Genomic DNA, 25,505 nt, shown 5'->3' on the forward strand with positions numbered 1-25,505 from the left:
CCCAAAACTTCTCTTCATGTCCACATTGCCTCTTCTTCTTCTCCTTCGAATATGAAGCTGAACCGTCTCTGTTTTCTTCTACCGGCGGACTTCGATGAAGTCCAGCCACTTGATCGTGAAGAGCTTCATGAACTCAACGACAATCACAGCCACAACAAACAACAAAGCAAACATGATCATAATCGAGATAGTTGGTCTCAATTTCAAGCCTTACTCCGAGATTCCCTTCACAAAATCCATAACCTGAAATGGGTTAATTCTTGTTGCTACGGCGGCAGACCCAGAAAGCCACCGCCGGCCGAGTTTCACGACACCGATGGGGTACACCTTTCTGAGAAACTCGGCGGCGACAACCCAAGAATCTTCAGCTTTGCAGAGCTCTATATTGGAACCAAAGGATTCAGTGCAGAGGAAATTCTTGGTAGTGGTGGATTTGGGAAGGTTTACAGAGCATATTTGCCCAGTGATGGAACTATGGCAGCTGTGAAATGTTTGGCTGAAAAAGGGGAGAAGTTTGAGAAGACGTTTGTGGCGGAGCTGGTGGCGGTTGCCCATCTCCGTCACCGGAATCTTGTCCGGCTCCGTGGTTGGTGTGTTCATGAAGACCAACTGTTCATTGTTTATGATTATATGCCCAACCGAAGCTTGGACAGAGTACTTTTCCGGCGGCCGGAGAACGGCGGGACGGATCTTAGTTGGAAACAGAGAGTGAAGATTGTGAGAGGCTTGGCTGCTGCTCTGTTCTATCTTCATGAACAATTAGAGACACAGATTATTCACAGAGATGTTAAAACCAGCAACGTCATGCTTGATTCCAATTACAACGCTAAGCTTGGTGATTTTGGTTTGGCAAGGTGGTTGGAGCATGATCTTGAGTACCAAAACAGCGTGCCGTCGATGAGCCACCACCAGTTTCGGCTGGTGGAAACCACCAAAATTGGCGGCACAATTGGGTATCTCCCACCGGAGAGTTTTCAAAGAAGAAGCATTGCCACTGCAAAATCTGATGTTTTCAGCTTTGGTATTGTTCTGCTTGAGGTGGTCTCTGGTCGGCGAGCAGTGGACCTTACATGTCCTGATGATCAGATTGTGTTGCTTGATTGGTTTCGAAAGCTCTCCGACGACGGAATGCCGCTGCTCGGCGGCGATAACCGGCTGCCAGATGGGTCTTATAATCTGATTGAAATGGAGCGTTTGATCCATTTGGGTCTCCTCTGTACACTCCAAAGCCCTCTGTATAGACCAAATATGAAATGGGTTGTGGAAGCCCTTTCCGGTGGTATGAATTTGCCGGCGCTTCCATCATTTCAGTCTCATCCTCAGTACATTTCTCTATCTTCCACCACCAATGGCAGCACTACCAGAAGCACTAGCAGTAGCAGAACCACAGCAACAACAATAACAGTTAGTTCATCAGATTTCGTATCAGCCAATGGAGAAACCATATATATGACAGCTGAGAGTGGGAACAATTACACCAACTCTTCTGATAAGCTTCTTGACAGAACAAAAACTATTCAAATGATTGACAATCCAAGAGTAATATCATTCAAGGAGATCATTTCAGCCACCAATAACTTCTCCGACTCGCAGCGAGTGGCGGAGCTGGACTTCGGAACCGCCTACCATGGCTTCCTTGACAGCAGCCACCATGTTCTAGTGAAGCGCCTTGGAATGAAGACTTGCCCTGCATTACGGGAACGATTCTCGAATGAACTCGAAAACTTGGGACGTCTTCGCCATAGAAACTTGATACAGCTCCGTGGATGGTGCACAGAGCAAGGGGAGATGCTTGTGGTATATGATTATTCAGCAGACCGTCTCTTGAGCCACCTGCTTTTCCACCATGACAATAGAGCTTTACAATGGTGTCATAGATACAACATCATCAAATCTCTGGCTTCAGCAATTCTTTATCTTCATGAGGAATGGGATGAACAAGTCATCCACAAGAACATCACCTCATCAGCTGTCATTCTTGATATTGATCTTAACCCAAAGCTGAGTTCTTTCGCCCTTGCAGAATTCCTGACAAGAAATGAGCATGGAAATCATCATGTAACCATAGATAAAAGCAAATCGGTTCGCGGGATTTTCGGGTACATGTCCCCCGAGTATTTAGACTCAGGAGATGCAGCAGCGACAGCTGATGTATACAGCTTTGGTGTAGTCGTTCTAGAGGTGATTACTGGTCAGATGGCCGTCGATTTTCGACGGCCAGAGGTGTTGCTGGTGAGGAAAGTCCATGAATTCCACACCCGGAAAAGATCACTGGAAGAACTTGCTGATATAAGGCTGAATGGAGAATACAACCACAAAGAACTGATGAGAATGTTGAGATTAGGAGTGGCATGTACTCACTCAAACCCAGATTTAAGACCAAAAATGAGGCAGATAGTTAAAATACTCGATGGCAATGATCAATGCTTCCCTAAAGAAGAAAAAATGGAGAGCCTAGAAGGTTGGAAGCAAAGAAATGCAACTTCTTTGTCATTGGTTAGGAGGATCCAAGCTCTGGGAATACAGTGAAAAACCAAAGAGATGAGTATTTCATTTGCTAATATTGTAACTTATAACAGAGAAGTATGGCTTCCGGATGTTTCATTCTGAGTAAGAACATAGTAATCACTTGTATTCTCCTTACATTTCAAGAGAGTTAGACCAATATCATTTACCAATCGAATCATTTAAGTGCAGTAAAAAGCAAAGAATATCATGTTAGAAATTACGACTCTCTACAATGGTATGATATGGCTTTGCTTTCGGCTTCTCCAAAAGGCCTCATACCAATGGAGATCTCTCCCAACAAACATTCAACAATCCTCCTCTGGAACAAAGTACGCTATAGAGCCTCCCTTGAGGCCTATAGAGCCCTCGAACAGCCTTCCCTTAATCGAGGCTCAACTCCTTCTCTGGAGTCCTCAAACTAAGTACACCTTTTGTTCGACACTTGAGTCACTTTTGACTACACCTTTGAGACTCACAACTTCTTTGTTCGACACTTGAGGATTCTATTGACATAACTAACTTAAGGGCACGACTCTAATACCATGTTAAGAACCACGAATCTCCACAATGGATATGATATTGTCCACTTTGAGCATAAGCTCTCATGACTTTGCTTTGGACTTCTCCAGAAGGCTTCATACCAATGGAGATGTATTCCTTATTTATAAACTCGTGATCATTCCCTAAATTAGCCAATGTGGGACTCTCTCCTAACAATTCTCAATGGTTGATCCTTTTTAAATAAAACAATTGCCTCACGGGCATTTCATCAAACATGTGGAGTGCAACATTCATGACGACAGAATTTGGTCCTCCACATTGAAGTTCGAATCCGATTTTATCGTCAACTTTCAGAAAACAAACAGATTTCAATTGCAAAGTTCATTAGAGAAATAGGATAATCATACGAGTTCATATCAAAGAACATGCTGAGAATCAAAATGCAAGCGAGTTAAGAGTGTCACAGATCAGAAAATTTACTCACAACTGCAAAATAAAAACCAGAGAGTAGAAGTAGAACACAAATCTGCCATCCCGTGAATCTTCAACAGCGATTGGCAGCTGGAAAGAGGGAGAATCGGGCATCGTACAAAAAGGCTGACGTTTTAGAGATGACTTCGAAGAGAAGTAAAAGTCGTGGGGTTTAGTAGATGCCATTTCAATTTCAACGATCAAAATCAAACGCAGCTGAATTCTACTTTCTGGATTTTGATTTCTTCAAAAAAGTTGCTACCGATCATGATAAAAATGATGAAATTGGCCGAATCGAACCGCAATCGAGGGAAATTTGTCAAAATTCGAACATCTTTTGATGCATTTGACACATAAAAGAAATTATTATTAACATTGACAATAAATAATAATAAATTGACTAAGAATTGATTTTGTTGGCCATTTTTTCATTTTCAAGGAAAAAAAATAGAAATATAATATTTCTTTGAATATTAGTAAATATTATTTGTAGTCAGCTTCACATATAATTTGGTATGAGAAATATTTTATTCTCGTCTTCAACTGATATGGGATCTTATCGATAAAAATAAATAATAATAATAATAATATTTTATTAACCATAACCGATAAATTGGTAATTACATTAACGAGAATATAAATTACAAAACGTACCTTAACTAGAATATTATTCAATAAAAATGTAGATAAAAAATTAGTATTCTGATGGAAGAGTTTAAATTTTCATGATTAGTGGTAATTTTAACAATTAACATTAAGTAAATTTAAGAGTGGTTGAAAGCGGTTAAATTTTTTTTACCAAGGTTGATCTTGCATCCAACCTTCAGTATCGATAAAACTCATGTCGGTTAGCTGTTGTATTTCATCCAAATCCAGCTTCTTTTCCCATTTTACTCGATGCGACATGTCGGAACCTGGTCCGTAGCAACCATACTCTGCATAGGTTAATTGGTTCCTGGATTATAAAAATAAAATATTTATTATAATAATAATAATAAATAGTAATTAAAAATACTTTAAACAACTTTATTTTCTTTCCTAATAAGTCTTTTTTTTCATGCAAAATATTTTATTTTTATTTTTTTAAATTTAGGATTTATATGGACAAAACCCTAAGATTTTAAAAATGGATAAAAGCTAAAAAGGAAATTACTAGTAAACGCCTATTTTTCTTACAAAGAAAGTAAGTCATTAATTATATTCTTTTTCTAGTATAAACCAATATATATTATATATATGGCAATGGACATTTGTAACTGTGTCGCACTCACGGAGTGAGTCAAGCCAATTAGGATTTGCGTCACCTACGGTCGAAAAACGTATGCTCAAGCCTCTAACCCCGTCTTGAGAAGAAGGTTTTAGAAAATTGGGGCAAAGAGATTTTCGAAAGAGAGTTTGAAAGAAAGGTTTTGTAGCTATTAGTAGAGAAAGAAACGCTATGGTTTTTTTTTTTTTTAAAGTTACAATATTACCCTCGACCTTGATAATACAATTTTGAAGTATTTATGAAAGGTCAAAGGGCAATATTGTAACTTTTGAAAAGTCGAGCCGATAAAGCGTTGAAGAATAAAAGATAGCTTACTCATGACCAACAAAATGCCAAGGATCCCAACCACTAGGGTTTATGACGTTGGAGAAGCTAGAATTGTAAAAGATAACCCTTGAGTAGCCTCTCCATGGCCTTCCTAAGAAAGCTGAGCCACTCCCAAACACTTTGCAATCTTTGAAAACAAACCCATTTGCATCATTTGGGTCTGTTCTTCCTTGTGCTGTTATGAAGCTTGTAGACCCCAATGGAAGAAGTGCTTCTCCCACCACTGATATCGAACATCCCTACATCAACGAAAACGATTCGGGTTTCACAACTTCATCTTTAACCGACCACAGGCTCATCCTAAACTCTAAACCCTAAACTCTAGTAAGTTCTCGGCACCTATGTTGCTTCAAACGTCATACCATTTGACATCGATTAAGGTTTCACGACTTCATCTTTACCCGAACACAGTCTCACCCTAAACCCTAAACCCTAGTAAGTTCCTACCACCTATGTTGACTCAAACATCATATCCTTCGACATCATAAAAAATGATTAGGGTTTCATGACTTCATCTTTATCCGAGCACAGTCTCACCCTAAACCCTAGTAAGTTCTTGCCACCTATTTTGCTTCAAACATCATATCCCCAAAAATGATCAGGGTTTCACGACTTCAACTTTAACGAAGCACAAGCTGTGATGTCCTACATTGGTTGGGGAGGAGAACAAACCACTGTTTATAAAGATGTGAAAACCTTTCCCTAACAGACACATTTTAAAGCCTTGAGGAGAAGCCCGAAAGTAAAAACCCAAAGAGGACAATATTTGCTAGTGGTGGATCTGGGCGCTTACACAAGCTCACTCTAAACCCTAAACCCTAAACCCTAGTAAGTTCCCGCTACCTATGTTGCTTCAAACGTCATATCAAAACAGTAAAAGATACCTGAAAAATGGATTGAGCGCTTCCGAAAATAAAATCGACAGCACCTTGAATGACGCAACGATGATAATAATGTCGACCTTGATCATCCCACAAGGTATCTTGGACACCATAGAAGCCACATTTATAAAACAAAGCCTTATCGCCAGTGATCATAGCTGCAACAGCTGGAGCTCTTCGATTTCCATTAGTCCATGGAAAGTTAAACGAATTCTAATACCCACAAGAATTAGATCACAAAAAAACAGAGTTAATATGAAGAAATGAATGATGTTCACTTACTTACCACAAAAGTGATGGATTTAACGACAACATTATCAGCTGAAGAAGTGAAAGTAGGACTTTGAGCAAGAGTGAAATGGTCGTTCCAGACAACCTTTGTTGTTTTTCTTCTTTGTCCTTTCAAAATGATATACGGCTTATCATATGGGATTTTCACCTTCTCTCTAAACAAGAACAAATAAATAAATAAATAAATAAATAAATAAATAAATAAATAAATAAATAAATAAATAAATAAATAAATAAGACAAGAAATTGAGGGTAATTAAGGAAATTGAAAATGACCTGTAAATACCAGGGTTGATATGAATGGAGACCCAGAACATATTATTTGAAGGAACAGAATCAATGGCGGCTTGAATGGTTGAGAAATTTCCATGGCCGCTCTGATCCACAACCACTGTCCGCCATGCCAATTTCTTCCCTCCCACGCTTCTATAACGTTCATCTTCATTTCCTCTTACAAATATTATCATCATTGCCATCAATCCCACACAAATCCCACGAAAAATCCACATTTTTCTCATGTTCTTTGGAACAAATCTCTGCAAATTTTCATGAACAAGAAGACAATGGGTATGTATATATATATGTATGTATATATAGAGAGAGAGGTTTGCTTTAATGGCAATTATTTATGGTTTTTTTTTGTTCTTAAATGGATTGGCAAAGTGGGAAGGTCAAAGGTTTTCTCATTAATGGAATGAAATTTAATGGTTAATGGAGTGATTCAATTTTATTAGAATATTTTCATGACTGTTATTATTTTATTTTTTTTGTCATTATAGGTTTATTTTTTAATTTTTACCGTAGATTGTTACTGTATCTCACTTATAAGTGAGTTTTTTATGTTTGAAAGTTAAAACGTGAGGTAGAAGTGATACATGAATGAATCGAAACGGTGAGATCTCACGTTAGAGAGTAGAACTAAATATTCTTTATAAAGTTATGGAAACCTCTTCCGAGTGGAACTTCTCACTGTGACACTTGTTTAAAAACGATGAAAAATTGGATAGAGAGAAATTATTCGGAGTTGTTTTTTTTGGTGAACACGTGTTAAAATCATGTTAAGTGATCGTGTTTTGGTGACTTCGTTGTAATTTTTTGGGGACTAATAGTTAACATAACTATGCATTCCAAAAAAACATGTCACAATTGGATGTTTTTTTTTTTTTTTTTTTTTTTTTTTTTTTTTTTTTTTGGAGTTAACCTCATTTAAGGCATTTTGAAACTTTCTCTAATGGTCCAACGTTTGACTATTCATAAAAATTATACACCCGTTGGCCATTTGGTCAAAATATTAAATATTTATAATTTCTTTTTATTTTTTGGGAAGGTATAAAATTAGTAAATAAAACTGCCCTTAAGAGAGAAAATCTAGACAGATGCGAGACAATAAAATTCCAAAAAAAAAAAAACTTAAAATTAATTATATCAATAAATATATATATATTAACGTTAAATGAGTGCTCCATTTTATCCATAATAAATAAATAAATAAATGAAAAGAAATCATAAGAAATTCAAAACAGAAATTATTATTATTATTATTTCTGGGAAAATTCATTTTCTGTTTCTGGATAGAAAAAGAAAAATGCCAAAAAAATAAAATAAAATAAAAAAAGATTATAATGTTTCAACATATTTCCAACGTTGGAATATGTTTTTCCTTTTATTTGTTTTCTTTTCCTTATATGAAAAAAAGCTAATTAAATATGGCAACTTACACATTAATATAAATAAAAAGTGTTCTCCAATTAAAAATTAAAACAATTTTTGTTCATGTTGTATGTCCCTATCACCGCCACCTATTTCATTCTCTGTTCTAGCTAAATTCTCTATTTATTTTTGTGGGGATCGAGACGACGATAAGAAGGGGCAGGAAATTGTGTGGGGACGGGGATAAAGAATATAATCCCGTCCCTCGCCTGGAGAAAAATGCTCCCCACTCTCTCCTCATTCTCTGTCTAAATGAGAAATCTCCCTCCAGCGAGGCTCCGACCTCGCTAGTAAGACAGACATCTCTAACTATGTTACTTCCGCTTCTAAAAATGAAGAGTACCCTCCTACATCAACAAATCATTTAAAAACTGATTATATTAATTATAATTATATATTTTTTTTCTTATTACTTATTAACAAGTCATTTTTTAATAATTAATTTATTTGAAGTACTTTTTATTTATCATGGTTTTTTTATTATTAAAAAAACCCATTTGGGTCATCTAAATCATTCAAACAACCTATAATAAACACATTTTAAATAGAATTTTCATAATTAAAATGCCAAAAAAAAAAATTGTTAATTGCCCTAATGGAAGCTCAATTTCCACCGTTGAACTCAATAAATAAATAAATGACCAAAAAATATAATATTAAAGATGATTATAAAAAAATTATTTTTTATTTTATATTAATTTTAGGAAATGCTTCAGTAAAAAAAACATGAAGTTGATTACATTTACCATGGTAATTAAGTTAGTGTGTAAGATGTTTAAAAGCAATTATGTAATTTTTCACTTAATTTTTTTACCTGTGGAAGATGAAACGGCTGTGTAACATAGTCAAGCCAAAAAAATTAAATTTTTATGTGAGAGTTTATAGCCAAAAAATAAAAAAATAAAAAATAAAAAATTATTGTGACATTTTATTATCAAATTAATTAACTTGTAACAGATTGAGTCGGTTGAAATTCTTCTAAAATGACAATAATTTTCGAAACAAAAAAAGACATTTTGAAAATACAAAAACAAAAATATAAGAACTAAAAGGACAAATTTTTATTCAAGGCGAGTTGTCCAAGGTCGAAAGTCGAAACCCCTTATATCACTCCCTCATTTCCTTTACCGCTATCGTGATGTATAGTTTCCTTTACCTCAAAATGTCCTATAGGAATACTACTAACCGTCAATTCTTTAAACTAGAAGTTAAATGCTATCTAAGACACTGTGTTTGCTTTTGGGTGCAATTGTGACTCTCGCAACAAAGTAATTCTGTCTTAGTGTCACAGTTGTGCACGTTTGCAACTGATTATGTATCACTCACTCTTACCGCTGAGTGAGTAGGTCAATTCAAATTCATGTCGCTGTTGGCCAAACAATGTATATAAGGGACTAGCATGCAGTTACGAGCAACACACCTTAAACAAGCATTACCATAACACTTAGCACGATACGGTATTATGAACTCCAGATCGATCTGTCCTACTTAATATAAACGAACGCAGTGGTATAGCATAAAGTACATGCTTGGCTTGGAGCAAACGGGTATCGTAAATCAACTGAATATAACAAAATGTACCGAAAACTTGACTAAATTGAAGAATTGTAGAAGCATACAGAGACGTATCATCATGTCTACAAACAAAGATAAATGTTGTCAAAATTGAAAAAGGGCAATTCAACAGCAACTCAATTCTCTAATATCCTTGCTTATGAGATCAAAATTACCAATTAGTATTTGATAGGAGCAATAACTTCAAGATGGGGTCCAAGCTTCTCCTCAGCAACCTTCTCTGCTTTAATCCTCAGCTTATTTAATTGCTTCTTTCTCTCATATGCAGCTTGAGCTCTCTCCTTTCTCTTCCTCTCAAGTTCCTGCATTGGAATAGTATAATCCTCAGCTTATCAATTTGTAAGAACTGAACTTCATGAACCAAGAACTGGAAAACTGATGTATATTTCCATTCACAAGTGCAATAGTATTGCAGTTGAGAGAAATTAAAGCATTATACAATTAAACAAGAGAACTATAACTAATATGATCAAGTTGAAACTAAAGATTGGAGAACACAAGTAAGAATTGAACATAAAATCAATGATAAGCAATGAAATGGATGAACATATAACGCCCAACAAGTATAATTAACATTTACTTGAAAAAGACAACACCAACTATAATTAGGTTCAAAGGTACCAATTGCAGAACAAATTTCCACTCCAATCAGCAATATGAACTCGAAACAATATTCAAAATAAAATTCTTAGAGAAACAGTTCACTAAATTCAAAGCACATGACATTCTCACCTTGATGGTATCATAGTGGTTCCATCCAACCTCCGACGAGAGTCTGCCCAACAAACAGTACTTATGTCCGGCTTGAAGCCTCAAGACCCTGAATTTCCAAAGCAACAAAACCAATTTGTAAATACAGAGACCACACAATCAGAACTAAAATAAACACCAAAACCACTAATCCCCCAAACACAACTTACTTGAGAGCATCAGGGATGACCATCCTCTTAATCTTATCGTATGGAGGAGGAACACCCTCGTACGCCTTCAAACGGGCAAGCGCCGCCGCTCCACGCTTGGTCTTATGGGGAATCATCCTATAAACCCAAATCAAATCAAGTGAAAAAAAAAACACCCGAATCTGCACATTCACTCCCAATCGCACATAACCAAATCGAAGAAAATGACACAGCATTCAAAATACATAAATGCAGAAGAAAAGAGCAAGACAATACCCACGAATGGTACGCCAAAGGATCTTAGCGGGGGCACGGAAGTGAATTGGACCATGAGAAGGTTTGGTGTTCATCCGCTTCCTCAAGAACCGCATGTACTTCATCTTTTGGCGTACCAATCCGCCGGAGATGCAGATCTCCTCGCACCTAACCACCACAACTTTCTGTCCATTGAGAAGCTCTTTAGCCAGAATCGAAGCGAGCCTTCCCAACATGTGATGCCTGGCGTCAACGACGACGCGCTTGGCGCAGATACCGGAACCGGACACCATCTTCTCGTCTCTCTGTGCAAATGCCTCGAGCTGCTAAAGTCTTCTCTGCGAGGGAAATGCTTGGGGTTGCTAGGGTTTTTCTATTAATATGTGAGGGATGCATGAATCTCATTGGGTCACGCATTTTGAGCCTACTTTTCGTGGGCCTCTCATTTTGGGCCTACTTTTTCATGGGTCCCTCATTTCGGGCGTACTTATATGGGCCTCCAATTTTGGACCTACATTTCAAGGGCCTCTAGTTGTGGGCGTACTTTTCGTGGGCCTCTCATTATGGGCGTACTTTTCATGGGCCTCTCATTTTCGGCCTACTTTTCGTGGGCCTCTCATTATGGGCGTACTTTTCATGGGCCTCTCATTTTCGGCCTACTTTTAATGGGCCTCACAGCTTAAGCCTAATTTTCATGGGTCTCTCATTTTGGGCCTACTTTAATGGGCCTTTCGTATTGGGCCTATTCTTCAGGGGCCTTCCATTTTGAGCCTACTGTTCATGGGCCTTTCATTTTGGGCCTACTTTTCGTGGGTCTCATTCGGACGTACCTTTACGGGCCTCCAATTCTGGGCCTACATTTCATGGGCCTCAGATTGTGGGCCTACTTTTAGTGGGCCTTGCATTTTTGGGCGTACTTTTCGTGGGCCTTTCATGTTGGGCCTACTTTCGTGGGTCTCATTCGGGCGTACCTTTACGGGCCTCCAATTCTGGGCCTACATTTCATAGGCCTTAGATTGTGGGCCTACTTTTAGTGGGCCTCGCATTTTTGGGCGTACTTTTCGTGGGCCTTTCATTTTGGGCCTACTTTTCGTGGGTCTCATTCGGACGTACCTTTACGGGCCTCCAATTCTGGGCCTACATTTCATGGGCCTCGGATTGTGGGCCTACTTTTAGTGGGCCTCGCATTTTTGGGCGTACTTTTCGTGGGCCTCTCATTTTGGGCCAACTTTTCATGGGTATCGGATTGTGGCCTACTTTTCGTGGGCCTCTCATTTTAGACCTAATTTCCATGGGCCTCTCATTCGTGCTTACTTTTCGTGGGTCCCACATTTGGGCCTGCTTTTCGTGGGCCTATAATTTTGGGCCTATTTTTCTTGGGCCTTCCATTTTGGGCCTACTGTTCCTGGGACTGCTTTTCGTGGGCCTATTATTTTGGGCCTTCTTTCGTGGGCCTCTCATTTTGGGCCTACTATTTTGGGCCTACCTTTGTGGCCCCTCATTTTGGGACTACTGTTTTCGGGCCTGTTTTTCGAGGGCCTATCATTTTGGGCCTACAGTTTTCGGGACTCTTTTTGGGCCTGCTTTTCGTGGGCCTCTCATTTGGGCCTGCTTTTCGTGGGCCTGTTTTCGAGGGCCTCTCATTTTGGGCCTCTTTTTAGGCCTGCTTTTCGTGGGCCTGTCATTTTGGGCTTGCTGTCGTGGGTCCCTCATTTTGGGCCAACTGTCCGTGGGGCTCCTTTTCGTGGGCCTCTGAGTTTGGGCCTACTTTTCGTGGGTCCCTGCTTTTGGGCCTATCATTTTGGGCCTACTGTTCGTGGGTCCCTCATTTTGGGCCTACTGTCCGTGGGGCCCTCATTTTGGGCCTGCTTTTCATGGGCCTCTGGGTTTGGGCCTACTTTTCGTGAGCCTCTCAGGTTGGGCCTACTTCGTGTGCCTCTCATTTTGGGCCTACTTTTTTTGGGACTCTCTGTTTTCTGGGAGAGTTTTCGTGGGCCTATCATTTTGGGCTTACTTCATGTGCCTCTTATTTTGGGGCTACTTTCGTGGGCTTCTCATTTTGGGCCTACTTTTCGAGGGTCCCCTTTGGGGCCTTCCTTTCGTGGGCCTCGCAGTTTGGGCCTACTTTTCGTGAGCATCTCAGTTTGGGCCTACTTTTCGTGGGCCTCTCATTTTGGGCTTAATTTCATGTGCCTCTCATTTTGGTCCTACTTTTTGTGGCCCTCTGAGTTTGGGCCTACTTTTCCTGAGCCTCTCATTTTGGAGTACTTCATGGGCCTGTCATTTTGGGCCTGCTTTTTTATGGGTCTCTCTTTGGGCTTTTTTAACTCATTTTAATTTCTAGAATTTATAATATTTTTGTGTTTATCAAATGGAAAGCGGATGGGGAGGGGGAAGAAGAGCAAACTAAACCGGAGGAGGAAAAGAAGTACCACTGAGCTTCCTCGGTCACCGAAACGCTCGGCGACAATAATAACGTCTCGACTACAAAAAGCATCACACTTATAAGAATGGAGTGGCTTCAGGCTTCAGCTTTCCATACACAATTCCATTCCTATCTTCCTAGAAATTGAAACATTGATACAAGGAAAAGAAAGAAATCCAGTTCATACATCAGGAGTCCCCAAGATCGTCGGTAGCATGTCGAGGTAATCTAACTCAAAATAATATCTTGTACTTTACCTGTGCCTGGATTGCTCTGCAATGTCCTCTGGAGAAGATGACATGAGTACCAACCAAGTCATGAACAAATCAACAAGTGGATGATCACGAGGAGTATTCGAAAGGCTGGGGTGGTTGAGGCTCCTCGTCTACAGCCATGGCTGATCCCAAACCTTGCTGCCCGATTGCAGAGCCACTGGCAGGTGATGCTGTCGATGATGGTGTGTCCGTTAGAGAGAGAACCTCGGGTTCAGAAGGACGCAAGTCTCTCAGTAGAACGAAACCTGAAGGTGCCAACTTCACTGGTACATATCTGCTTTCCTCTAAAAATTTGATGAATTTTTCCTGAGCAGGAACCACTCTAGCTGGGTTGGTCAGAATTTCAAAAGACGGCTCTGGTTCTGTTTTCTTAGGCGGGTTGTCGACCTGCCACATAGTAAGCCAAAGAACACGTTACTCCGATCTGTCATAGTTCCTTAACAATAAAAACTTACGAAGATATGCAGAGTTATAAGCAAAGTGAACGTAATGCAACATAGACTCGAACTGATAACGGACCGAAACAATGAAATTTACCTGCATAGAGTCACCATCCTTCACAGCGGATGATTTTCCTTTAGCAGGATTAGAACCTGTGGATGAAGATTCAGCGGCAGATGACTTTTCAGCATTGTTCTTCTGTTCAGCTTCTTTCTTAGCCCTCGCTTTAGCCTTTGCTGAAGTCGACAAAACTGCGGTTGGAAGTTTTACAGCAGACGTAGCAGCGGGAACGGTGGTTGGTTTGGGATACTCGAATAGTGAAGGTTTTGCATGCGACAAGAATTCAAACTTCGGAACTTTCAAGTCGTAATTCAGTCCAATAAATGCCGTGGGCGAGAAGGATAAGCTGATAAAATAGATAAGGGGATACCAATACCAAAACTGGCTGAAAACAGCAAGACCTACAACTGCAGTCATTTTGTCGTGTTTGGTCTTGGACGACAATCTTATAGTAACATTCCTACCGCCAGCATCTAAAATTCCCGATGCCAAGATTGCTCCCATCTTGCTCATGGTGTCTTCATGCTTGTCCAAAATTATTTTCTCCAATTGTCGCCTAAATTAGAAATTTATTAGGTGAAAAAACTTCAGAGAATAGAGATGGAAGAATATAAAAGAAAAGAGATAATACCTGAATGCTCCGACACGGGAATCGCTGGCTTCACTAATCTGGACCATGACCATAGCCATTGCAATAAGTGCACCTTGCCGAACAAAATCAACGACATCTGATGTGAGGGGCTCCAGCAAGGATATAGCCTCACTCAGCCCAGTGCCTGCACACGATATGCCCACTGCAAGAGCAGCCCCGTATCGAACATGTGGGTTGTAAGATTCAGACAGCAAGGAGACAATTCGAGGCGTCTGTGATTTATAAACAACATGAGATCAAATTTTCAAATATAAGAGATGAAAGAAGGAGACTGTTAAGGTGGGGTAACTCGTTCTTAAGAATTGATATGCCACTAACCTGCTCAGGCTCCGAGTAGAGGACAAACCCCAGGGCAAGAACAGCTGTTCTCCTAACATCATCACTCACATCGGATACAGCAAAATGAAGCAACTGACGTATTGCCTTGTTGTTTGCTGTACCTCGGTATGCCAATGCTAATGCGTACATACCACCATAACGAATTATAGGATCTTGATCTCGAGTCATCTGCTCGATTAAGGTATCAGCTTCTTCTTCTCTTCCATAAACGGTGAGGGCTATCCCCAACGATAGGCCACTGAATAAGAGTATAAAAATTAAGAAAACAACATAATAGATGTATAGAACACTTCACCAAGTTCTAATCCAGAGAACAAAACGCTAATTACCGGATGATCTTTTCATGCTGTGTCTCATGCGCATAGGCAAGCATCTCGCTAGCCTTCTCACTCGCTGTACCAACCATAAGTAAGCCCATACTGATGCCAGCAGCTTCACCAGCAACAGCACTGTCTGTGTATAGCACAGTCTTGATGTCATCATAAATCTCTTCATCAGCAGTCCCGAGGGTTGCCAAACCAAGACCCAAGCAAGCACCATGTTGTATAACCTGAATCCATCAAAATAACCAAAATTGATCTATACTCCCCAAACATCAAGTCATCGACTACCAGTACAGGAAATTTAAAAGAATGTGTACCTCTACATTAGTACTTCGTAGGCTATCTCGAAGAAACTGTTTTATGCCTTCACCATGGTTGGCATGAATAAGACCTAGAGCATAAAGGGCACCACCCTCCGAGTAAGGACTGCCACCACCACCAGACCCACCTTGTGGCAAGTATGGTGCCATAAGAGATCTTCCCTGCTGCAAATGCCCTCTGTGAATAACACCAAGCCCTGCTGTAGCACTAAACTTAGCCCAGTTGGTTGCCCTGCTCAACCAGTCCTAGATAAATAAAAGACGAGCAAGACATCATAAATGTCAACGAACAATAAATTAATTACAAAATGAAGGAAAATGTTGTAGTCCGAGATCAGGCTCACCAAGTTCTCACGGAGAAATGTATCGACAGTGGTTCCAGCATGCATGATTGCATTAGCATAAATTGTAGCACTATGGCAGACACTATTTCTCATCTCTACAGATTGCTTTATTGTCTTCAGAATGAGAAGATCCGATCTATCGACAATTAAGGTAAAAAAAAAAAAAAAAAGTTACAATCTCTGTATACTTCAAACCGGGAACGACAATGTAAGAAAGGCTTAAGAAGAAAATTTCTTACTTGTTGTGACTGTATAAGAACTGTAGGGTCAAGTGTATTGATGTTTCTCCTGATAGAATTCCCTTGATTTTTGTATACCTCTCAGCATACGCTGCCTCCTTTGGATCTGCTTGTTGTACATTCAGATTGGGGGCAGAACTTTCATCGGTCATTTGAGCATCCACAGGAGCAGGAGAACTCTCACTTTGAGCAGACTCATTTGAACCGGGCTGTGCTGCTGCTGGAGGTTCAGGCTTGGGATTTGGGAGCCGATCCCTCACATTTAATAAAAAAGCCTGGTGCTCGTTCTCTATGAGATCAAAGGCAATTTGAAACGCCAGAAGAGTGTCGTCCTTGTTTTCGGATTGAAGAAGCTTTTCCAATATGCTTGCAACACCTTCAGGTTCATCCAAGAACATAAGACACTGACAAATGCTCAAATAATCTGGAGAGGGCAGCTTCTGATATACTTTGACAAGAAGACGAAGAACCTATAGGATTAATGAAACAAGAAAGATGAGAATCAACCCTCAACATTCTCATCCAAGAAAACAATGTAATACTTTTAGGCTGGCAAATGAGCAAGTTGATTAAATCACTCACCTCGTGTCTATATTCTCTAAGGTTAACAAATGAGTGTGAAACATTTATGCAGTAGGATAGAGTTCCTTGAACATTATCACTTTTCGTGATCGCTTCCTCTAATTTGTCCAATCTTCGGCACTCAATTGCAATTCCCATAGCTTGTTGGTATTTCCCATCCGTGATACACCTAAATGAACACATAATGAGTAACTAATGGGTAGTAAAGAGTGGCATCATGCTAGAGACAGAGAGACCCACATACTTATTAAGCATTCTCTCCACGATTGCCTCCAGCCTTGGGTCAACATTCGTCCCTGCTGCATTTGACTCTGCTGCCTTAGACTTAAGACTAGCATATTCATCGATAGCTTTAGCTGAGATTTCAAATAACGAAACATCAATATCAAATTATCGAGTCTCACTTTATCTAAGCATCCTAAGATCCCTCGATTAATGTCAAATGTCTCTTGTACAATCATAAGTTATTAACAAAACCAGAAAATATCATTATTCGACATGCTTAAGACTCATCTTCAGCCACAAACAGAAATTTTGAAGAAAATCTATATATATGAGTTTAATAATAACTTTTACAGACTAATATCTATAATTGATGAAGATAGTGATTATTCTTACCTAGAAGAGTATGAATATAATCAGAATCCTCAGAAACATCGAAGAGCGAACCAGCTCCAAGTGCATAAGATAGGGAGTCATTAAGTTCACCCAAGTAATAGAAGACCTGTGAGTTAAACGTGGGTAATTGGTTATCAATGAATGGAAAACAAAACAATTTATAGGAAGTGAAGAAAGTAAAGAGAAACAAACAATCTGTATCCAAGAGAAACCGAAAGAGAAAGGCCATGTTTACCTTTGATACAAGTAACGCTGCTAGTTGTCTCTGATGCTGATCGAATTCTTCATCTTCATACAAGCTTTCACTGAAAAGAAGTGAAACATATATTACATATAGAGCAACAATATGCACTATCATATCAATGATATCCCCACCCGTAACACAAGTCATAGAGCATACTTCTACGATATCCAACGCTAACAAGTAATTCATCCCCTTATTTTGTTACAACACAGGCCCATATACTTTTTTTCCTTTTTATGAGTAAGAACCGAGCTTCCATCGAGGAAATGAAAGAAAAATACGAAAAACAAGCCCAACATAAAGGAACCTAAACCCTAATCACAAAATTACAAATAAATGACACCAACCCAACAGAATTACACCAAGCTCATAACTGCACAAAAGTTGTTGATTGACGCCCATAAGAAACGTTACCTAAGAACCTTCCAAACATCCTCACACAATCTCTCCACCTCTTCCCAGATCCGTTTACATCATATTTGACTGCTGGTCATAAATCACAGTTAGGATGAACCACCCACTTGTTAGAAAATGATTTAACAATAAGTCAGCATTAAACAACACCCCTTGTAATCAATCATGAATAATGAAAGACTCATGAGCTATGAGTTATCCCCGTCACTTTTCCATATAACTTGTACAGTTCACCCTCTATGGCTCTACCCATGAATTAGCTTCCCAGGTTTGTACCGAGAGCAAGAGAACAGAACTTGCTCACGCTTTCCAAGCCTTGGAGTGATTCCTTACAACAGGGTTGAGTTTAGATTTGACTGTTTGCAGCATGGGAGCAGATTACCCCGAATGCTAACCTAGTCACCTTAACTAAGAACTCCTGTATATATGAATGTCATGATCCATGGAGGATGTAAACGACCAGGCTCATAAAAACCCAACAACAACTGGAATATCATAACTCAAACACCATCTATTTTACCAAGAAACCTCCATAAATTTCGGGTTCGCAATGTTGTCAAAAGAAAAATTAACTAAACTAGCAACCTACATTAGAAGGCACGGTTGTTTATTACTAATCCAAATTCCAGAATCAGAGTGCAGGTCGACATAAAGCATGATTCAACTTAACTTCAACCCAATGTCTACCCAGCAGTCGCTAATTTTACAAATGTCAACTTGAATTTATCCAAAATAACACTTTGGCAGTCCAGACTCCAATTTCTCAGACCCAACCAAAGAAAGTGTCAAAACATCAAGTAACACCCGCTAGAATTTGTTAGTTTAGACATTATCCACGACGAATCCACACCGAAAAGAAATAATCCATTTCTCCCTCGTATAGTAACAGCCCCATAACCCAAGAAAACTAAAAAGAACAATATCCAAGTAAAGAATCGAAGAACTCAACAAATTAAAACGCAAACTTTCATCAAGAAAAAAGGAGAAACCAAATACATACATGACAGGGACGCTAGTTGAGATCTCGGGCCAAAAGTTGTCGACCAAATTGTTGAGATTCGATAGAGCGTGAAGCTTGAGCAAAGGATGGGTCTCATTAAGCATCGCCAAAAGCCCACCAGCCGAGCTCACCAAGGTCGCCATAGCTTTGACGATTCGAACACTGAAACGGAGCTCGGATCTGTGGGAAACAGAGAAATGAATCCAAAAATCAAAACTAGGGTTTTACAAACCCTATTGGGGGAAGCAAGATTCTTGGAACAGAGAGCGAGGAAGGAGATGAGAAAAAAGAAGGAATTGAGTGAGAATTGGGGGATTCGCTACTGAAATGGTTTGCTTTTTTGTTTCGATTCTATCGATCTACCAAAACCTGACTTAGCCAACAAGTCAGTTCCTTTTCCTCACTATCTAAAATTTGGATTAAAATGTAAACTTACTGAGTCTTTTCATTTTCATAAACTTCAAGAATTTCAAATTAACCTTTGATTCCTTATTAAAAAAAATTAGGGTTAAAATTAAAAAAATCATTTAATTGTGCTTTTTTCAGAAATTTCAATATTATTCTTGACGTTTTTTCTTGAACGGAATCTCATTTAGAATTTCAAAGAAAATTTGAGATATAAAAAAGTGTGACGGTGATATAGAACACTGTGGCGTTCTAATTTTTTGTTCTAAATCACCACTATACATTTTCAAGTCCTGATTCTCGATCAAATTTTTAAATAATTTATACGATGCTCGTATTCACCATGTAAAAGACCTTTTATGATCACGTTAACGTATATGTATAACATTTATTGACAAACGAATATTTTTTGTTTTAAAAATTACTTGCTAGTTTTATCTGGAAGTTTAAAAAATGTCTGGTTGGTCTCAAAATTATATTTTTCGTGTGTAAATCAAAAGTTTAAGAGTTTATCAAATACAAAATTAGAAGTTTGGAATGGATTCGCTTCTTCTCGTGCCACCAATATAGTTTCAATAGCTAAAAAAAACATACCTTTTTTATGTTTTTTTAGGAACTCAATTGATAGCATATAGAAGAGGTTTAACTATAAAGTTGAGTAAAGCTCGCTACTGTACATATGAAACAGCCTAAACTCACCGCCGGCAGATATTGTCTTCTTTGAGTTTTTTCTTATGGGCTTCAACTCTTTTAACACGCATATGTTAGAGACAGGTTTCCACAACCTTATAAAGAATCTAACCCTTTGGGGACCAGCGTCCTCGCTCGCATGATGTCCGCCCCCCTTCGGGGTTCAGCCTCCTCGCTGGCACAGCATCCAGTGTCGGCTTTGATATCATTGTAACCGTTAAAGCCCACTACTACTAGATATTGTCATATTTGAATTCTCCCTTCCAGGCTCTCCCTCAAAATTTTAAAACTCATATGTTAAAGAGAGGTTTCCATAATCTTATAAGAAAAAATGTTTTGTTCCATTCTCCAACAGATGTGAGATCTCACAAGAAAGGCTTTTGAACAGCTAGATACCATTACAAGCACAATATAAATGAATGTTATTCCGTATCTCGACACCCTCTTTTTGAGCGATCCTTTCTTTCGGTCGAGCCTCAAATGGATCCCTTTTTCGAGACTCGACACAAGGGCTGTCCTCCTTCCCCACAACGTTACGATTGGGCGAGAATTGCCTACTCAAATTTAAAAATTTTCTTAGCTTAAAAGTTGGAACATTTCTCCATCATTTCTGAATCATTGAATCCAAGTGTCGGCTATTTTGGACACGAATCAAGAAATCACTGCTAACCAATAACTCACCCACCACCAAATTCCAATTCAATTCAATTCAATGCTTCCCCTTCCCCTACATTCACGCAGTTACTCGCACCCCATCTCTATTTCTGCCCCGCCCGCCCGCCCGCCCTTGTTGCTGCAGCCTCCTTTTTCTTCACATTCAGCCTTGTTTGCCTAGAAGATCGGCAAATGGGTGGCCACGGAAAGGTCTTCACATTGGCTGAAGTCTCTCAGCACAATACCCGCCAGGACTGTTGGTTGATCATCAATGGCAAGGTTTTTCTTCAATACCCTTTTCTTTGTTTTTGGATGCCTGGAGGAGTTTGATTCTGTGCTTGTTCTGTTTTTGTTTGCTCTTGAAATCTCACATGCATTGTGGACAGACCCATTCTTCTTCATAGTTGAATCAATATGTTCTTTCGGCTTTCACTTTCAAGTTTCGTTTTTAAAATATATTTAGGAGAGGTTTCCACGCACTTATAAAGAATGTTTCGTCTTCCTCCCTGACCGATGTGAGATCTCACAATCCACCTCATTCGTGGCCCAGTGTCCTCGCTTGCACTCGTTTCCTCTCTCGAATTGAAGTGGGATCTCATGATCCACCCCCTTCGTGGTCCAGCGTCCTCGTTGGTACACCGCCCCATGTCTACCTCCTTTAGGTCTCACCCTCCTTTCTAGCACACTGCCCTGCACACTCTTATAAAGAATGCTTAGTTCTTCATCCTAACCGATGTGGGATCTTACAATCCACCCCCTTTGTGGCACTCGTTTCCTCTCTCGAATCAACGTGGGATCTCATAATCCACCCCCTTTGTGGTCCAGCATCCTCGCTGGTATACCGCCCCATGCCTACCTCCTTTAGGTCTCACCCTCCTCGCTAGCACACTGCCCTGCACACTCTTATAAGGAATGCTTAGTTCTCCTCGCTAACCGAGGTGGGATCTCACAATCCACCCCTGTCCAGCATCCTCATTGGCACTCATTCCTCTCTTCAATCGATGTGGGATCTCACGATCCACCCCCCGTGGCCCAACATCCTTTCTGGCACCGCCTAATGTCCATCTGCTTCAGGGCTAACCCTCCTCGTTGACACACCACCTGGTGTCTAGTTCTGATATTATTTGTAACCGCCCAAGCGGGAGAGGTTTACACACCCTTATAAAGAATGTTTAGTTTTCCTCCCCAACCAACGTGGGATCTCACAATCCACCCCCTTCAAGGTCCAGCATCCTTGTTGGCACTCATTCCTCTCTTTAATCGATGTGGGATCTCATGATCCACCCCCCTCGTGGCCCAACATCCTTGCTGACACACCACTCAGTGTCCACCACCCCCCTTCGAGGCTCACCCTCTTCGCTAACACACCCCCTAGTGTTTGGTTATGATACCATCTTAACAACCCAAGCGGGAGAAGTTTCTACACCCTTACAAAAAATGCTTCGTTCTCCTCCTCAACTGATGTGGGATATCACAATCCACCTTCTTCAGGGCCCAGCGTCCTCGCTGACACTCATTTCTCTACGTGGGATCTCACACTAATAACAATTAAGATTCCCTCATAATCACTTTCATCCTCACCAAGGTTTAGACGATCGATTCTTTAGTTGAGCGTTTCTCGTTCTAGAAATTGCTTGACACTGAGTAGTAAGGCTTTAGAAGATTGGTTCTTTAGCTTTGTGGTTCTCATGGTAAAAATTTCTTGAATAAGGCTCAAATGCCTCAATCACTTGGTTTGTTCAAGTTGGAAAGCATGAGTTTGTGTAATATGTGTCAATAGGTTATGGAAGGGAATGATTGGATATGCTTGGTTTATGGGCTTGTGTTCTGTAAAACTTAACATATAGTGGATTTAAAGCTTGTGAATGTACCTTGGATCACGCAGCCCATGGATTCATTCACGTTTAGTGTTTTGACTCATTTAATTTTAGTGTGTGCAAATGCTCTTGTTCACTAAGGGTGCTCTTATGCATACCTTGTGAGAATAGAACCTAATGGGTGTTTGTGAGATCCCACATCGGTTGGAAAGGGGCACAAAACATTCCTCTTAAGTGTGAAAATCTCTCCCTAACAGACGCATTTTAAAACCTTGAAGGATAGTCCAAATACAACAATATCAGCTAGCGATGAGCTTGAGCTGTTATAGTATAAGGAAAGCCTAAAGAGGACAATATCTACGGGCGGTGGACTTGGGCTGTTACAGAAACTTAACCGATAAAAAATCAGGTGTCCGATGAATGGTGAACACACCATTGCTATGTTGTATGATGGGTTGATGTCGGTAGCTGCAGCCCTTATTTAGATCTTGTTCATTCTTGATTATACTGCTGCTATATGATAATTTTGTTAGATCCCAAATGTGAATACTCATTCCAGGAGAGGCCATTTGAGATTATCATCTTGACCATTTTGATTATCCTAACAGGTTTACAATGTAACCGAGTTCTTGGAAGACCATCCCGGTGGCGACGAGGTGTTGTTGTCTGGCACAGGTTTCGGCATATAGCTTTAGTTCTTTACAATGCACGTCGAGTATCGATGCACCATTTACGTATAACGAGTTTTTCATTGCAACAGGTAAGGATGCAACAGATGATTTCGAAGACGTGGGTCATAGTGAGAGTGCAAGAGAAACAATGAACAAATACTATGTTGGAGACATCGACATCTCGACAATCCCTGAACGTTTGACTTACACAGCTTCCAAGCAGCCTCACGACATTCAGGATAAGACGACCGAGTTCATCGTCAAGCTTCTCCAGTTCCTGGTCCCTCTCGCAATCTTGGGTCTGGCAGTCGGTATCCGCTTTTATAGCAAATCAACCTGAGTTTCTTGTTCTGATATTCGGTGGTCGATGGTCGATGGTCGATGTCGAGTCTTATGGTCAATTACAAACTGCTGCATTGTGCTTGTGAAACTCTGATTAAAGAAAAGTGTTCTAATCATGAAGCTGGTGGCTTTAATCAGTATTTTACTAACAAAATCTCTTATCTTTTCCTCTAATAATCATTTAACACATGACTAAACTAATCCCCAATGATTAACAGCACAAACATGGGGAAGATATTAAAATAATGATGTGACGGTTTTACCCTCTCAAAAGGAAATTAACTAAAGTGTATTGTGTCCACTCCATCACTTTTGTCTTACTTTTAAGTAATTAACCAATTGAAGCGCAAATTCATAGACAAACTTTAGGTAACTTAATCATTACAAAGTTAAATGAATGGGAAGGACTAAAATGAAAATATGGAAGAAATGAAGGACGAAAATGCAAGGAAGGAAGACTAAAATGGTAAAGTTTAGAAAGTAAAAGGTAAAAAGTTAAGAGTGAATCACAAATTACAAAGCAAATGGGCTCGAAGTTCGAGAGGGAAGAGTTGAAAGGACTGAAGTTGCAATAAATGAATAGTAAGTACCTTTGATGTCATCATTGGGTGAAGTGATTTCAAAGCCTTAATCCATTTCTATAATCATCTCTATCTACCAACCAAGTTTTTATTAATTATTACTGTAGCGATACCATTCTTTTAAGCTCACTTAAAAGAGAGTAAGGATAAAATTCTGTGTCCAAGTTTATCGCTAATCGATATTGTCCTCTTGAAACTCTCTCTCAGGCTTCCCCTCAATATTTTTAAAACGCATATTTAGAGAGAGATTTCACACACTTATAAAAGATGTTTCATTCCCCTCTCCAACCGATGTGTGATCTCACAATCCATCCCCTTTGGGACCCAGCATCCTCGCTGGCACTCGTTCCTCTATCCAATCGATACAAGATCTCACAATCCACCTCCCTTCGGAGCTCAGTGTCCTCACTGGCCCGGTGTATGGCTCTAATACCATTTAGAACAACTCAAGCTCACTGCAAGCGAATATTGTCCTATTTGGACTTTCTCTTTCGGACTTTCCTTCCAAATTTTTAAAACGTGTCTGCTAGAGAGAAGTTTACACACTAAGATCGAAAAACAAAAACCTTGAAAATCACAGCACAAAGATGTAACATCATATCATTAAAAGAGAGAAAAATGGGAGGAAAAGGTAGAGAGATCTTCCTAATATTTTGTAACCTAAAAAGTGTTATCAGAGATGAATGAAGAGGGAGTAATCATCAAAGTAGAGACTGAAATAAAGGGCCACCTGTGAGATATGCAGCTCTCAAACACATGCAAACTCTTATCTCTCTCTCTCTCTCTCATGTGAAAGTTAAGAGAATGAGGTGCAAATCCTTGTGCCTTGCTTTTTCACCTATAATACTTGAGATTTGCAGATAGCAGGAATCATCACCATGAAAGCAACACACAAGTCAGACAGAAAAAGAAGACTACAAAACCCCAAAAAAGACACCATTCTGTGCTCTCTATCTCACAGGACAAACTTTGCAGTTTACAGTTATGTACAATCTATACAGTGACTTGTCAGCCTCTCCAAATTTACACAAACCCCATTTCATTTTTCAACCCAACAACCCTCACCTGGCTATTTTGTTTCATTCATTTTGGTCTATGAACTATTATAAACGCAAGATTTATCTAAGATGCATAAGAGAAGTTACTAAAATGAAACTTCTGAGTTAGTTTAGTAAATTGCGTACCTAGTTAAGCTCGCAATTACTTCGCCCTTTGACTCATCCTCTCCTGCAAACATGAGATTTTAGCATTGCATAGGAGAAAGCAAATAAAGGTAAGTCATAAATTTACTCAAGAGTGGGACTCATGCAGGAGGTGAAAAAGCTACTTTATCATTTAATGACACCTCCATGAATGCTCTGTTTGAATTCAGCATTCTAATCTT

General features: G+C 39.6%; 4 protein-coding genes and 1 pseudogene across 4 annotated transcripts; 2 read left to right on the plus strand and 3 right to left on the minus strand.

Annotated features, from left to right (window-relative positions):
* Positions 1 to 3,842, plus strand: LOC111806549 (receptor like protein kinase S.2 pseudogene; annotated as a pseudogene).
* A 433-nt stretch (positions 3,843 to 4,275) lies between these two features.
* LOC111806971 (putative pectinesterase 29) lies at positions 4,276 to 6,793 on the minus strand. Its single transcript, XM_023692526.2, has 5 exons — positions 6,523 to 6,793; positions 6,242 to 6,401; positions 5,959 to 6,168; positions 5,063 to 5,313; positions 4,276 to 4,435 (listed from the first exon to the last, which is right to left on the minus strand). Exons 1-5 carry the CDS (start codon positions 6,762 to 6,764, stop codon positions 4,276 to 4,278), a joined length of 1,023 nt encoding a protein of 340 aa, XP_023548294.2. The 5' UTR covers positions 6,765 to 6,793.
* Positions 6,794 to 9,524: 2,731 nt separating this feature from the next.
* LOC111806379 (large ribosomal subunit protein uL13w) lies at positions 9,525 to 11,054 on the minus strand. Its single transcript, XM_023691670.2, has 4 exons — positions 10,707 to 11,054; positions 10,452 to 10,568; positions 10,264 to 10,351; positions 9,525 to 9,833 (listed from the first exon to the last, which is right to left on the minus strand). The coding sequence occupies exons 1-4, from the start codon at positions 10,976 to 10,978 to the stop codon at positions 9,690 to 9,692; spliced, it is 621 nt and encodes a 206-aa protein (XP_023547438.1). The 5' UTR covers positions 10,979 to 11,054; the 3' UTR covers positions 9,525 to 9,689.
* Positions 11,055 to 13,105: 2,051 nt separating this feature from the next.
* Positions 13,106 to 19,369, minus strand: LOC111806764 (26S proteasome non-ATPase regulatory subunit 1 homolog A). Its single transcript, XM_023692211.2, has 13 exons — positions 18,962 to 19,369; positions 17,539 to 17,608; positions 17,304 to 17,409; positions 16,930 to 17,041; positions 16,686 to 16,854; positions 16,104 to 16,573; positions 15,865 to 16,000; positions 15,518 to 15,766; positions 15,207 to 15,427; positions 14,857 to 15,115; positions 14,518 to 14,750; positions 13,923 to 14,442; positions 13,106 to 13,772 (listed from the first exon to the last, which is right to left on the minus strand). Exons 1-13 carry the CDS (start codon positions 19,102 to 19,104, stop codon positions 13,452 to 13,454), a joined length of 3,009 nt encoding a protein of 1,002 aa, XP_023547979.2. The 5' UTR covers positions 19,105 to 19,369; the 3' UTR covers positions 13,106 to 13,451.
* A 1,428-nt stretch (positions 19,370 to 20,797) lies between these two features.
* LOC111806640 (cytochrome b5) lies at positions 20,798 to 23,674 on the plus strand. Its single transcript, XM_023692016.2, has 3 exons — positions 20,798 to 20,989; positions 23,136 to 23,202; positions 23,288 to 23,674. The coding sequence occupies exons 1-3, from the start codon at positions 20,903 to 20,905 to the stop codon at positions 23,536 to 23,538; spliced, it is 405 nt and encodes a 134-aa protein (XP_023547784.1). The 5' UTR covers positions 20,798 to 20,902; the 3' UTR covers positions 23,539 to 23,674.
* The last annotated feature ends 1,831 nt before the right edge of the window (positions 23,675 to 25,505 follow it).

The sequence above is a fragment of the Cucurbita pepo genome, chromosome 12, assembly GCF_057944985.1.
Source record: "Cucurbita pepo subsp. pepo isolate OVF chromosome 12, ASM5794498v1, whole genome shotgun sequence".
NCBI classification, from domain to species: Eukaryota; Viridiplantae; Streptophyta; class Magnoliopsida; order Cucurbitales; family Cucurbitaceae; genus Cucurbita; species Cucurbita pepo.